This window comes from Phyllobates terribilis, unplaced genomic scaffold (assembly GCF_046119375.1).
Source record: "Phyllobates terribilis strain yellow unplaced genomic scaffold, ASM4611937v1 Scaffold_4__5_contigs__length_816908805, whole genome shotgun sequence".
Classification (NCBI taxonomy): Eukaryota; Metazoa; Chordata; class Amphibia; order Anura; family Dendrobatidae; genus Phyllobates; species Phyllobates terribilis.
The window spans coordinates 812789438-812803906 of NW_027362764.1; the positions used below are offsets into that span (position 1 = coordinate 812789438).

Here is a 14469-nt window from a genome sequence, read left to right on the forward strand (position 1 = left end):
ACAGGTAGTCATACGGTGTCCAGGTGTAGGAGGTCGCTGCGTTTGCCCTTGCAAACATCTTCCTGATCCTTTCATTATTCCTCTCTCTCTAGGACCCAGCGGTGATCCTCACTTTGCTTGGGGATTATACCTTCAGGACCCAGCTGTGATCCTCACCTTCTGCTGCTAATTACCACACCCTTGATGTATCCATAAATACACTCAGTTTCTCTAGAGTTGCTGGTGATAGAGTTTCTAATCTATTCAGGCCTGGAATTCTAGTAGTCGGCTAGAATTTTCTTGGAGTTCCTTCGTGGGTTGTTGCCTTGTTTTCCCCGGTGTCATCTTTAAGCTAAGTGAATTACCTTGTTTGTTTCCCTTGTGTGAACTTTAGTTTGCAATGAGGCTGACTAGTGCTCGCCCCTCCTCTTCCCTACCTAGGGCCTAGCTTTAGTGTCAGCTAGGGCCAGGTTTCCTGCTCGGCAATAGGTGCAGAACCTCTATAGGGTCCACAGGGGAATTAGGGTTTGTCTCTTGAGCTGTTTAGAGGTCTCCACTCCCCCTTTCCCCACTTGTAGGGCACCCTTCCCTTTTCCTGTTATACACTGGGTTCTCCCCATACCCAGTGTGACATCCCAACCGTGTAGTGTCTGATCCCCGTGTAGCGTCCCATCCCCCCATGTAGCGTCTGATCCCCCAATCCCCATGTGATGTCCCATCCCACTTTGTATTGTCTGATGCCCATGTGGCGTCCCTTCCCCCATGTAGCATCTGAATGCCTGTGCAGCGTCCCATCAGCCCTTGTGTGGTGTCCGGACGTGTATGTCCCTGCACCAGGCTCTTGATGGCAGGTTAGGGGTGCTTAGGATGGGATCTTCCTATTACCTGGCATGCAGATGTTGCCTCACTCTCCGCAGGGTCCCGTCCATCAGGTCATACTCCCATACACTCGTCCCACAGGCAGCATAACACATGTGCACATGTGGAGACTCGGAGCCTGTGGTGAGAGCGGCCACCGTGTCCTCCTCCGCCATCCCCAGGCGTCGGTGCAGCACCAGACTCCGTCTGCTGTGGCCGACACTCCACACGAGTACTCCACCAGCTCCAGCGCTCAGGACCAGGTTTATGCTGGGGTGGTAGATACACGAGGACACCCCCTGCTGCACTGGATGTCTTGACAGGAGGAGAAAGGACTCGTCCAACAGCAGCAGCTCCTGCTGGTTCCATGCCACGTACTGCTGGACCCGACCCACATACAGCAGACCCGACACCGGCCACTGAAGCTGCACGCTATCACGAAGTCGCCAGTCCTCATAATGCAGACGCACCATTCCAGCGCAGTCCAGCGACACCAGGCTCCTCAGTTCACGGGTGTGAACGGCACAAAGCAGCGGCACTGGGACAGCGACCCGCCGGAGCAACTGCAACCCATGTACCAGAATGGAGGGCTGCAGCTCTGCTCGTCTCATCTGTGGAGAGGACAACAACCATCATCAACGTAAGGAGGAGGACAACAACCCTGATCATCTACACACATCTATGTGAGGAGGAGGACAACAACCCTCTATATAAGGCCCCTCTGACGACACAGCATTTATTCTTAATTAGGCTAGACGTATTTTCAGTAGGTCAGGAGACACAGATCATTGTCCATATGAAAAAAAACACAAAAATTGAGCTTGGTTTAAGTTGGTATACAGGCAGCACATAAACGCATGTTCACAAAGGCCATAAATCAGACAAAACCTACAAGAAACAAATTGATCATAAACCCTGCTGTAACTAAATAAGTAAGAAGCAAAAGTGCATCTAAATAACACAAGGTTCTTAGCAACACTGTTTTTGATCAAAAATAGCATAAAAGCCATCCCACCACAACACGGTGACCCTATTCGAGACAGAATAGGACCATTCTGAATAGGGTCGCCGTGTTGTGGTGGGATGGCTTTTATGCTATTTTTGATCAAAAACAGTGTTGCTAAGAACCCTGTTATTTAGATGCACTTTTGCTTCTTACTTATTTAGCTACAGCAGGGTTTATGTTCAATTTGTTTCTTGTAGGTTTTGCATTGTTCATATGAGCCTGAGCGTTGGGTCTTGAATTGATGTTTGTTGCAGCTTATTGTGCAGCTATCCTTGGAGGACAGGGACGCAGGGTAACTGAACAATTGATGTTTGCTACAATGTTGATTAGCACACAGGAGTATATATGGGGGGTGCACACAAAAGTATATACAGGTATACAGGGGGAGCCGCACACAGGAGTATATACGGGGGGGTGAACACAGAATATGTAGATGGGGGAGCCACACACAGGAGTATATACAGGGGGGGCCACACACAGGATTATATACAAGGGGGGGGCGCACACAAAAGTATATACAGGGGGCAGCACACAGGAGTATATACAAGGGAGGCGCACACAGGAATATATTTGGGGGGGCGCATACAAGTATATACATGGGGGGCGCACACAGGAATATATACAGGGGGGTAGAGCACAGGAGTATATAAGGGGGTGGGGAGAGCACAGGAGTATATACACGGGGGGAGAGCACAGGAGTATATACGGGGGTGGTGAGAGCACAGGAGTATATACGGGGGTGGGGAGAGCAGAGGAGTATATACACGGGGGGGGAGCACAGGAGTATATACGGGGGTGGGGAGAGCAGAGGAGTATATACACGGGGGGGGAGCACAGGAGTATATAAGGGGGGGGGAGCTGTCACGTGAGTATCAGGTGTGACAGACAATCATTCTAGATCCAGCTGTAGAAGGTCATTGTGCTTGGCTCTGCAGGCACCTTCTTGATCTTTTAATCTCTGTAATGTAGTGAGATCCTTCTCCTTCTAGGACCTAGCAGTGACCTCAACCTTCTGCTGCTAATTGACACACCCTTGCTGGATGTTTAAATACCTTCAGTCTCTCCAGAGAGTTTCTTCTTAAATTTCCCTTGGAGTATAGTTGGCGTGACCTCTCTGGTGTCTTCTCAAGCTAAGTGTTTCCCTTGTCTGTTTACTTGTTTGTCTTTAGTTGCAGTGGGGGCTGATTAGTGCTCACCCCGTCCCCTCCCTACCTGGGGCCTATCGCTAAGGGCAATCAGGGATTAGATTTCCTGCTCAGCGATAGGTGCGGAACCTATTTAGGTACGTTAGGGGAGTCTGGGTGATTGTCAGATCTGCCTAGGGGTCTCCACTCACCCTTTCCCTAGTGTTTGGGCTTCCTCCCCCTCTTCCTATTGTTGTGCACTTAAGTCTTTCCCTCATCTTGCGTGACAGGAGCACAGAAGTATATACAGGGGGGATCACACAGGACAATATACAGGGAAGGGGGAGAATAGGAGTTGTCATATAAAATATTAAGGATTCCCCCAAACCCCTCTTTCCCCCTCTTCTATACCATTTGTCAAAGGAGAAGAGCTGACAATCTATGGAGCTGTCCATATGCAAATAGCAGCACAAAAGAAGCCCCAGTCTTCTCCCCTCCCTTATTGACCATCTGTCAAAGTAAACAAGGCTCTATGCAAAATCGCAGCACACAGGAGAGGTGGCAAACTCAAGTGGCACAAGCCTGTGATAAGTTTACACCTGGTGGGGAGGATGCAGCTCATTTAAGCTTCAAACACCACTCACAATTGCCAGGACATTTCCAGCTGCAAACTCCAGGCTTTTCGGCACCGGCATGAAATATGGAATATCAGAAGTTCTATGATTCCGATAATAATGGGACACATATCTTTAGCGGCAGGGTCAACTAAGTTTATGTTTCCATAACTGTATGTGACTCGCCCCCTGGGCCGCATGGGGAACCCGGAACCGGGCCTTTTGTAGGATGCTGGGGGTTGTAGTCTCCATGTGGCGGTGACCCTGTCTGTGGCTCAGGGTGGTCAAACCAGTGGCAGTCTATTTATGGGGTCTTTGTGGTTTAATGTCCGACTACGCCACCCGTGGATTGCGGTCAGTGCGGACCGCCGCTGCAAGGCAGTCCACTGGGGCTGATGGTATATGCAGCTTAGGTAGTGTGACTCCCCACGGGAAGAGTGCAGCCCCAGGGCAGTGTAGTGGATGGTGGGGGTGATGGTGCGGGCATCCCAGTACGCGTAGTGCTGGCGCGGTGAGAAAGCACAGAGACAAGGTATTGCAGTTCAAATGCTTTACTCACAGTTCTCATCCAGGTCACTTGTGCACATGTAGGACCGCCTGAGCCATGCTGCGTCCACCAGGCAGGGGGCTCGGTCAACCCCCAGGTAATTCCAGAATGTAGCCCAGGACTCCCTTCTTTTCCTTTCTCTGGCCGTGCCCCATCAGTGACACTACTTTTGTCCAGCTGCCTCGGGCCTTCTTTTGGGAGGGCTTCGTGCTCACCTCCCTGACCCTATGTGGTATGCCTTTCTAGTAGGTGTAGTGAGAGGTCGCACCAAGATATGATCGCGACCGCCGGTCCTTGGCTGAGGATTAGTCGCCTCCACCAACTTGGGATCCGGTACCCTGTTCTGCCAACCCGTCACTCGCAATCTCCTGGGCCTTTGGGGTTCCTTCTGCCTTCGTGTCTCTGGGCCTCTCTTGGTGTTCCGTTCCCTTTCTTCCTTTCCTCTCTGTTCCTTTCTGTTCCTGTTCTTACTTCTCCTTCCTCGGCCTCTTCTCTAGGCCCACTTCTCCTTCTCCTCTCAGGCTCCGGCCTCTTCTCTAGGCCTGGCTCTGGAGCAGCACTCAGCCTGAGCTGCTGCTCCCTGTCAGCTCTCCTCTCAACTTCTCCTCACACTGTTCTAAGATGGTGCCCACCTTTTATACTTCCCTCTCTGTGTATGAGCCCAGGTGACTAGCAACCAATGGGCTCGTACCTATGCCCAGAAACCCACCCCTATCTGCTCCTACACCACTGGGTGTGCTCCCCTCTCCCCACTCCAGCCAGGGACAGATGCTGTCGTGCCTGCATTACTGTCTAGTGGGAGCACCGTTGAGCTGTCCCCCGGAAATGGGGTGTGTGTGCTGCATGCAGCCTAACAAGTCCTGGTCCACACTCCATCCTTACCCGGGAGTGGAATATCACACCTCTGGACTGAGGTGCAATACCCCTGTAGCAGCCGAGCCCTCAGGGCGCTACATATGCCTCTCCGGTGAGCTGTGGCGCAAAAGTATTAGAATAACGAACTGCAGCTATGCCATGTGTAGTCTCTAAGGAAAGGTAAATTCATAATAAGGAATATAGTGTCACTTGCAAGCTTCTGCGATCAACCAGCGATAAGTTATCCCAGAAGTTAGAGATTTTAATAAAAATATGAAGGTTGGAGCCCCGCCCACGTGATGTCATCACAGGGGGTGTGTAGGCAGGTCCCCCCTTCGACATAAAAGACCCAACCGAGGATGGGTCAGTACTAATTGCCGGGAGGTATATATTCTATAAGCAAGGGGTCACATTCGCTGAACGGGCATTGGAGTGCTTCCCTCCAGCTAAACTGAATCGTCTCTGCGATCGGTCTAGTAAGTTCTTCTTTAATCCCATTTTGTGTAACTGTATACTCTGTATTGTATTGTCCCCTTTGTAAACCCTTTTGTACATTTTTCATAAACACTGCCTCCCTTTTGGATTACAGAAGTTGTACGGTACTTAGCTACGTAGTGAGCAATCGGGATCGTGTGCGCGAATCCCTGACGTTCCCGACAAAGTGACGGCAGAGGTGGGATATTGTGTGATTTCCCCGATGTCGTACCTGACAGGAGTATATACGGGGGGGGGGGGGGCACAGGAGTATATACGGGGGGGGGCACAGGAGTATATACACGGGGGGGCACAGGAGTATATACAGGGGGGAGAGCACAGGAGTATATACGGGAGGAGAGCACAGGAGTATATACACAGGGGGGAGAGCACAGGAGTATATACGGGGGGGAGAGCACAGGAGTATATACACAGGGGGGGAGCACAGGAGTAAATACGGGGGGGAGAGCACAGGAGTATATACACGGGGGGGGAGCACAGGAGTATATACGGGGGGGGAGCACAGGAGTATATACAGGGGGGGAGCACAGGAGTATATACGGGGGGGGTACAGGAGTATATACGGGGGGGAGCACAGGAGTATATACAGGGGGGAGAGCACAGGAGTATATACGGGGGGGAGAGCACAGGAGTATATACAGGGGGGGAGCACAGGAGTATATACGGGGGGGAGAGCACAGGAGTATATACACGGGGGGGGAGCACAGGAGTATATACGGGGGGGAGCACAGGAGTATATACAGGGGGGGAGCACAGGAGTATATACGGGGGGGGGGCACAGGAGTATATACGGGGGGGGAGCACAGGAGTATATACAGGGGGGAGAGCACAGGAGTATATACGGGGGGGCACAGGAGTATATACACGGGGGAGAGCACAGGAGTATATACACAGGGGGGAGAGCACAGGAGTATATACAGGGGGGAGAGCACAGGAGTATATACACAGGGGGAAGAGCACAGGAGTATATACAGGGGGGAGAGCACAGGAGTATATACGGGGGGGAGAGCACAGGAGTATATACACAGGGGGGGGAGCACAGGAGTATATACACAGGGGGGGGAGCACAGGAGTATATACAGGGGGGGAGCACAGGAGTATATACAGGGGGGGAGCACAGGAGTATATACAGGGGGGAGAGCACAGGAGTATATATACAGGGGGAAGAGCACAGGAGTATATACAGGGGGGAGAGCACAGGAGTATATACGGGGGGGGCACAGGAGTATATACACGGGGGAGAGCACAGGAGTATATACACAGGGGGGAGAGCACAGGAGTATATACAGGGGGGAGAGCACAGGAGTATAAACACGGGGGAGAGCACAGGAGTATATACAGGGGGGAGAGCACAGGAGTATATACAGGGGGGAGAGAACAGGAGTATATACAGGGGGGAGAGCACAGGAGTATATACGGGGGGGGCACAGGAGTATATACACAGGGGGGAGAGCACAGGAGTATATACAGGGGGGAGAGCACAGGAGTATATACAGGGGGGAGAGCACAGGAGTATATACGGGGGGGGCACAGGAGTATATACACAGGGGGGAGAGCACAGGAGTATATACACAGGGGGGAGAGCACAGGAGTATATACACAGGGGGAAGAGCACAGGAGTATATACAGGGGGGAGAGCACAGGAGTACATACGGGGGGGGCACAGGAGTATATACACGGGGGGGCACAGGAGTATATACAGGGGGGAGAGCACAGGAGTAAATACAGGGGGGGGAGAGCACAGGAGTATATACACAGGGGGGAGAGCACAGGAGTATATACACAGGGGGGAGAGCACAGGAGTATATACAGGGGGAGAGCACAGGAGTATATACGGGGGGGGCACAGGAGTATGTACAGGGGGGGCACAGGAGTATATACAGGGGGGGGAGCACAGGAGTATATACACAGGGGGGAGAGCACAGGAGTATATACAGGGGGGGAGAGCACAGGAGTATATACGGGGGGGGCACAGGAGTATATACACGGGGGGGCACAGGAGTATATACAGGGGGGGGAGCACAGGAGTATATACACAGGGGGGAGAGCACAGGAGTATATACAGGGGGGAGAGCACAGGAGTATATACAGGGGGGAGAGCACAGGAGTATATACGGGGGTGGGGAGAGCACAGGAGTATATACAGGGGGGGAGCACAGGAGTATATACACAGGGGGGAGAGCACACAGGAGGATATACAGGGGGGAGAGCACAGGCGTATATACACAGGGGGGGGAGCACAGGAGTATATACGGGGGTGGGGAGAGCAAAGGAATATATACGGGGGTGGGGAGAGCACAGGAGTATATACAAGGGGGGAGCACAGGAGTATATACAGGGGGGAGCACACAGGAGTATATACAGGGGGGAGAGCACAGGAGTATATACAAGGGGGGGACAGCACAGGAGTATATACAAGGGGGGGCACAGGAGTATATACAGGGGGGGAGCACACAGGAGTATATACAGGGGGGAGAGCACAGGAGTATATATGGGGGTGGGGAGAGCACAGGAGTATATACAAGGGGGGAGAGCACAGGAGTATATACAGGGGGGGAGCACAGGAGTATATACGGGGGGTGGGGAGTACAGGAGTATATACAGGGGGGAGCACAGGAGTATATACACGGGGGGGCACAGGAGTATATACAGGGGGGAGAGCACAGGAGTATATACAAGGGGGGAGCACAGGAGTATATACGGGGGGTGGGGAGCACAGGAGTATATACACGGGGGGGCACAGGAGTATATACAGGGGGGAGAGCACAGGAGTATATACGGGGGGGCACAGGAGTATATACACGGGGGAGAGCACAGGAGTATATACAAGGGGGAGAGCACAGGAGTATATACGGGGGGGGCACAGGAGTATATACACGGGGGAGAGCACAGGAGTATATACAAGGGGGAGAGCACAGGAGTATATACACAGGGGGGAGCACACAGGAGTATGTACAGGGGGGAGAGCACAGGAGTATATACAGGGGGGGAGCACAGGAGTATATACAGGGGGGAGAGCACAGGAGTATATACAGGGGGGAGAGCACAGGAGTATATACAGGGGGGAGCACAGGAGTATATACACGGGGGGAGAGCACAGAAGTATATACAAGGGGGGGAGCACAGGAGTATATACGGGGGGGGAGCACAGGAGTATATACAGGGGGGAGAGCACAGGAGTATATACAGGGGGAGCACAGGAGTATATACACGGGGGAGAGCACAGGAGTATATACAAGGGGGGAGAGCACAGGAGTATATACAGGGGGTAGAGCACAGGAGTATATACACGGGGGGAGAGCACAGGAGTATATACACGGGGGGAGAGCACAGGAGTATATACAGGGGGGAGAGCACAGGAGTATATACACAGGGGGGGAGCACAGGAGTATATACAAGGGGGGAGCACAGGAGTATACACAGGGGGGGAGCACAGGAGTATATACAGGGGGGAGAGCACAGGAGTATATACGGGGGTGGGGAGAGCAAAGGAATATATACGGGGGTGGGGAGAGCACAGGAGTATATACAAGGGGGGAGCACAGGAGTATATACACGGGGGAGAGCACAGGAGTATATACAGGGGGGAGAGCACAGGAGTATATACAAGGGGGGGACAGCACAGGAGTATATACAAGGGGGGGCACAGGAGTATATACAAGGGGGGGAGCACACAGGAGTATATACAGGGGGTAGAGCACAGGAGTATATATGGGGGTGGGGAGAGCACAGGAGTATATACAAGGGGGGAGAGCACAGGAGTATATACAGGGGGGAGCACAGGAGTATATACGGGGGGTGGGGAGCACAGGAGCATATACAGGGGGGAGCACAGGAGTATATACACGGGGGGGCACAGGAGTATATACAGGGGGAGAGCACAGGAGTATATACAGGGGGGAGCACAGGAGTATATACACGGGGGGGCACAGGAGTATATACAGGGGGGAGAGCACAGGAGTATATACAAGGGGGGAGCACAGGAGTATATACGGGGGGTAGAGCACAGGAGTATATATGGGGGTGGGGAGGGCACAGGAGTATATACAAGGGGGGGCACAGGAGTATACACAGGGGGGAGAGCACAGGAGTATATACAAGGGGGGAGCACAGGAGTATATACGGGGGGTGGGGAGCACAGGAGTATATACACGGGGGGGCACAGGAGTATATACAGGGGGGAGAGCACAGGAGTATATACGGGGGGGGCACAGGAGTATATACACGGGGGAGAGCACAGGAGTATATACAAGGGGGAGAGCACAGGAGTATATACGGGGGGGGGCACAGGAGTATATACACGGGGGAGAGCACAGGAGTATATACAAGGGGGAGAGCACAGGAGTATATACGGGGGTGTGGAGAGCACAGGAGTATATACAGGGGGGAGAGCACAGGAGTATATACAGGGGGGAGAGCACAGGAGTATATACGGGGGTGTGGAGAGCACAGGAGTATATACAGGGTGGGGAGAGCACAGGAGTATATACAAGGGGGGGCACAGGAGTATATACAGGGGGGAGCACACAGGAGTATATACACGGGGGGGAGAGCACAGGAGTATATACACAGGGGGGAGAGCACAGGAGTATATACGGGGGGGAGCACAGGAGTATATACAAGGGGGGAGCACAGGAGTATATACAGGGGGGAGCACAGGAGTATATACACGGGGGGAGCACAGGAGTATATACGGGGGGGGCACAGGAGTATATACACGGGGGGAGCACAGGAGTATATACGGGGGGGGCACAGGAGTATATACACGGGGGGGCACAGGAGTATATACAAGGGGGGGCACAGGAGTATATACACGGGGGGGAGCACAGGAGTATATACGGGGGGGGCACAGGAGTATATACACGGGGGGGCACAGGAGTATATACAAGGGGGGGCACAGGAGTATATACAGGGGGGGAGCACACAGGAGTATATACAGGGGGGAGAGCACAGGAGTATATATGGGGGTGGGGAGAGCACAGGAGTATATACAAGGGGGGGCACAGGAGTATATACAGGGGGAGAGCACAGGAGTATATACGGGGGAGGGGGAGCAAAGGAGTATATACAGGGGGGAGAGCACTGGAGTATATACGGGGGTGGGGAGAGCAAAGGAGTATATACAAGGGGGGAGAGCACAGGAGTATATACAAGGGGGGGGCACAGGAGTATATACAAGGGGGGGCACACAGGAGTATATACAAGGGGGGGCACACAGGAGTATATACAGGGGGGAGAGCACAGGAGTACATACGGGAGTGGTGAGAGCACAGGAGTATATATACGGGGGGAGAGCACAGGAGTATATACGGGGGGGAGCACAGGAGTATATACGGGGGTGGGGAGAGCACAGGAGTATATACAGGATGGGGAGAGCACAGGAGTATATACACAGGGGGGAGCACAGGCGTATATACATGGGGGAGAGCACAGGAGTATATACACAGGGGGGAGCACAGGAGTATATACACAGGGGGGAGAGCACAGGAGTATATACACAGGGGGGAGCACAGGAGTATATACACAAGGGGGAGAGCACAGGAGTATATACACAGGGGGAGCACACAGGAGTAAATACAGAGGGGGCAGCACAGGAGTATATACAGGGGGGGAGAGCACAGGAGTATATACACGGGGGGAGCACAGGAGTAAATACAGGGGGGGCAGCACAGGAGTATATACAGGGGGGAGAGCACAGGAGTATATACAGGGGGGAGAGCACAGGAGTATATACAGGGGGGGAGAGCACAGGAGTATATACACGGGGGGAGCACAGGAGTAAATACAGGGGGGGCAGCACAGGAGTATATACTGGGGGGGAGCACAGGAGTATATATGGGGGGGAGCACAGGAGTATATACAGGGGGGAGAGCACAGGAGTACATACGGGAGTGGGGAGAGCACAGGAGTATATACAGGTGGAGGAGAGCACAGGAGTATATACAGGGGGGGGAGAGCACAGGAGTATATACGGGGGTGAGGAGAGCACAGGAGTATATACGGGGGTGGGGAGAGCACAGGAGTATATACAGGGGGGAGAGCACAGGAGTATATACAGGGAGGGAGAGCACAGGAGTATATACACGGGGGGAGAGCACAGGAGTATATACAGGGAGGGAGAGCACAGGAGTATATAAGGGAGGAGAGCACAGGAGTATATACACGGGGGGAGAGCACAGGAGTATGTACACGGGGGGAGAGCACAGGAGTATATACACAGGGGGGAGAGCACAGGAGTATATACAGGGATGGGGAGAGCACAGGAGTATATACTGGGGTGGGGAGAGCACAGGAGTATATACTGGGGTGGGGAGAGCACAGGAGAATATACGGGGGTGGGGAGAGCACAGGAGTATATACGGGGGTGGGGAGAGCACAGGAGTATATACAGGGGGGGCAGCACAGGAGTATATACGGGGGTAGGGAGAGCACAGGAGTATATACACGGGGGGGAGCACAGGAGTAAATACAGGGGGGGCAGCACAGGAGTATATACAGGGGGGGCAGCACAGGAGTATATACACGGGGGGAGAGCACAGGAGTATATACAGGGGGGGGAGAGCACAGGAGTATATACGGGGGGGGCACAGGAGTAAATACAGGGGGGGCAGCACAGGAGTATATACAGGGGGGGAGCACAGGAGTATATATGGGGGGGAGAGCACAGGAGTATATATACGGGGGGAGAGTACAGGAGTATATACGGGGGTGGGGAGAGCACAGGAGTATATACACAGGGGGGAGAGTACAGGAGTATATATACGGGGGAGAACACAGGAGTATATACACGGGGGGCACAGGAGTATATACACGGGGGGAGCACAGGAGTATATACACGGGGGGCACAGGAGTATATACACGGGGGAGCACAGGAGTATATACAGGGGGGGAGCACAGGAGTATATACACGGTTGGGCACAGGAGTATATACACGGGGGCAGAGTACAGGAGTATATATACGGGGGAGAACACAGGAGTATATACACGGGGGGCACAGGAGTATATACACGGGGGGGAGCACATGAGTATATGCACGGGGGGGAGCACAGGAGTATATAAACGGTGGGGGCACAGGAGTATATACAGGGGGGGAGCACAGGAGTATATACTGGGGGGAGCACAGGAGAATATACAGGGGGAGGAGCACAGGAGTATATACAGGGGGGAGCACAGGAGTATATACACGGGGGGGAGAGCACAGGAGTATATACACGGGGGGGAGCACAGGAGTATATACACGGGGGGGAGCACAGGAGTATATACAGGGGGGGAGCACAGGAGTATATACAGGGGGGAGCACAGGAGTATATACAGGGGGGAGCACAGGAGTATATACACGGGGGGGAGCACAGGAGTATATACAGGGGGGGGCAGCACAGGAGTATATACAGGGGGGCAGCACAGGAGTATATACAGGGGGGGCAGCACAGGAGTATATACAGGGGGGAGCACAGGAGTATATACAGGGGGGAGCACAGGAGTATATACACGGGGGGGAGCACAGGAGTATATACAGGCGGGAGAGCACAGGAGTATATACAGGGGGGGAGCACAGGAGTATATACACGGGGGGGAGCACAGGAGTATATAAAGGAGGGGGCAGCACAGGAGTATATACAGGGGGGCAGCACAGGAGTATATACAGGGGGGCAGCACAGGAGTATATACAGGGGGGGCAGCACAGGAGTATATACGGCGGTGGGGAGAGAACAGGAGTATATACACAGGGGGGAGAGCACAGGAGTATATACACGGGGGGAGCACAGGAGTATATACACGGGGGGGAGCACAGGAGTAAATACAGGGGGGGAGCACAGGAGTATATACTGGGGGGGAGCACAGGAGTATATACTGGGGGGGAGAGCACAGGAGTATATACACGGGGGGGAGCACAGGAGTAAATACAGGGGGGGAGCAAAGGAGTATATACTGGGGGGGGGGAGCACAGGAGTATATACACGGGGGGAGAGCACAAGAGTATATACAGGGTGGGGAGAGCACAGGAGTATATACAGGGTGGGGGGAGCACAGGAGTATATAATGGGGGGGAGAGCACAGGAGTATATACACGGGGGGGAGCACAGGAGTAAATACAGGGGGGGCAGCACAGGAGTATATACAGGGGGGGGCAGCACAGGAGTATATACACGGGGGGAGAGCACAGGAGTATATACAGGGTGGGGAGAGCACAGGAGTATATACAGGGGGGGGAGAGCACAGGAGTATATACAGGGGGAGCACAGGAGTATATACAGGGGGGAGAGCACAGGAGTACATACGGGAGTGGGGAGAGCACAGGAGTAAATACAGGGTGGGGAGAGCACAGGAGTATATATGAGGGTGGGGAGAGCACAGGAGTATATACAGGGGGGGGGCACAGGAGGATATACAGGGGGGGAGAGCACAGGAGGATATACAAGGGGGGAGAGCACAGGAGTATATACTGGGGTGGGGAGAGCACAGGAGTATATACAGGGGGGGAGAGCACAGGAGTATATACAGGGTGGGGAGAGCACAGGAGTATATATGAGGGTGGGGAGAGCACAGGAGTATATACAGGGGGGGGAGAGCACAGGAGGATATACAGGGGGGGAGAGCACAGGAGTATATACAGGGGGGAGAGCACAGGAGTATATACTGGGGTGGGGAGAGCACAGGAGTACATACGGGGGTGGGGAGAGCACAGGAGTATATACAGGGGGGGAGGACAGGAGTATATACGGGGGTGGGGAGAGCACAGGAGTATATACACGGGGGGGAGCACAGGAGTATATACACAGGGGGGAGAGCACAGGAGTATATACAGGGGGGGAGAGCACAGGAGTATATACAGGGGGGGAGAGCACAGGAGTATATACGGGGGGGAGAGCACGGGAGTATATACTGGGGAGGGGAGAGCACAGGAGTATATACAGGGGGGAGGGGAGCACAGAAGTATATACATGGGGGGAACACAGGATTATATACAGGGGGGGAGCACAGGAGTATATA

General features: G+C 53.6%; 1 protein-coding gene across 3 annotated transcripts in view; it reads right to left on the reverse strand.

Moving 5' to 3' along the window:
- The window catches only part of WDR97 (WD repeat domain 97), a 578372-nt gene that overhangs the window by 468648 nt on the left and 95255 nt on the right, over positions 1–14469 (reverse strand). For all 3 annotated transcript variants that reach the window (XM_073680111.1, XM_073680113.1, XM_073680112.1), the window contains exon 3: positions 865–1448. In XM_073680111.1, coding sequence (XP_073536212.1) covers positions 865–1448 — 584 coding nt within the window. The remainder of the gene's footprint in view (positions 1–864; positions 1449–14469) is intronic.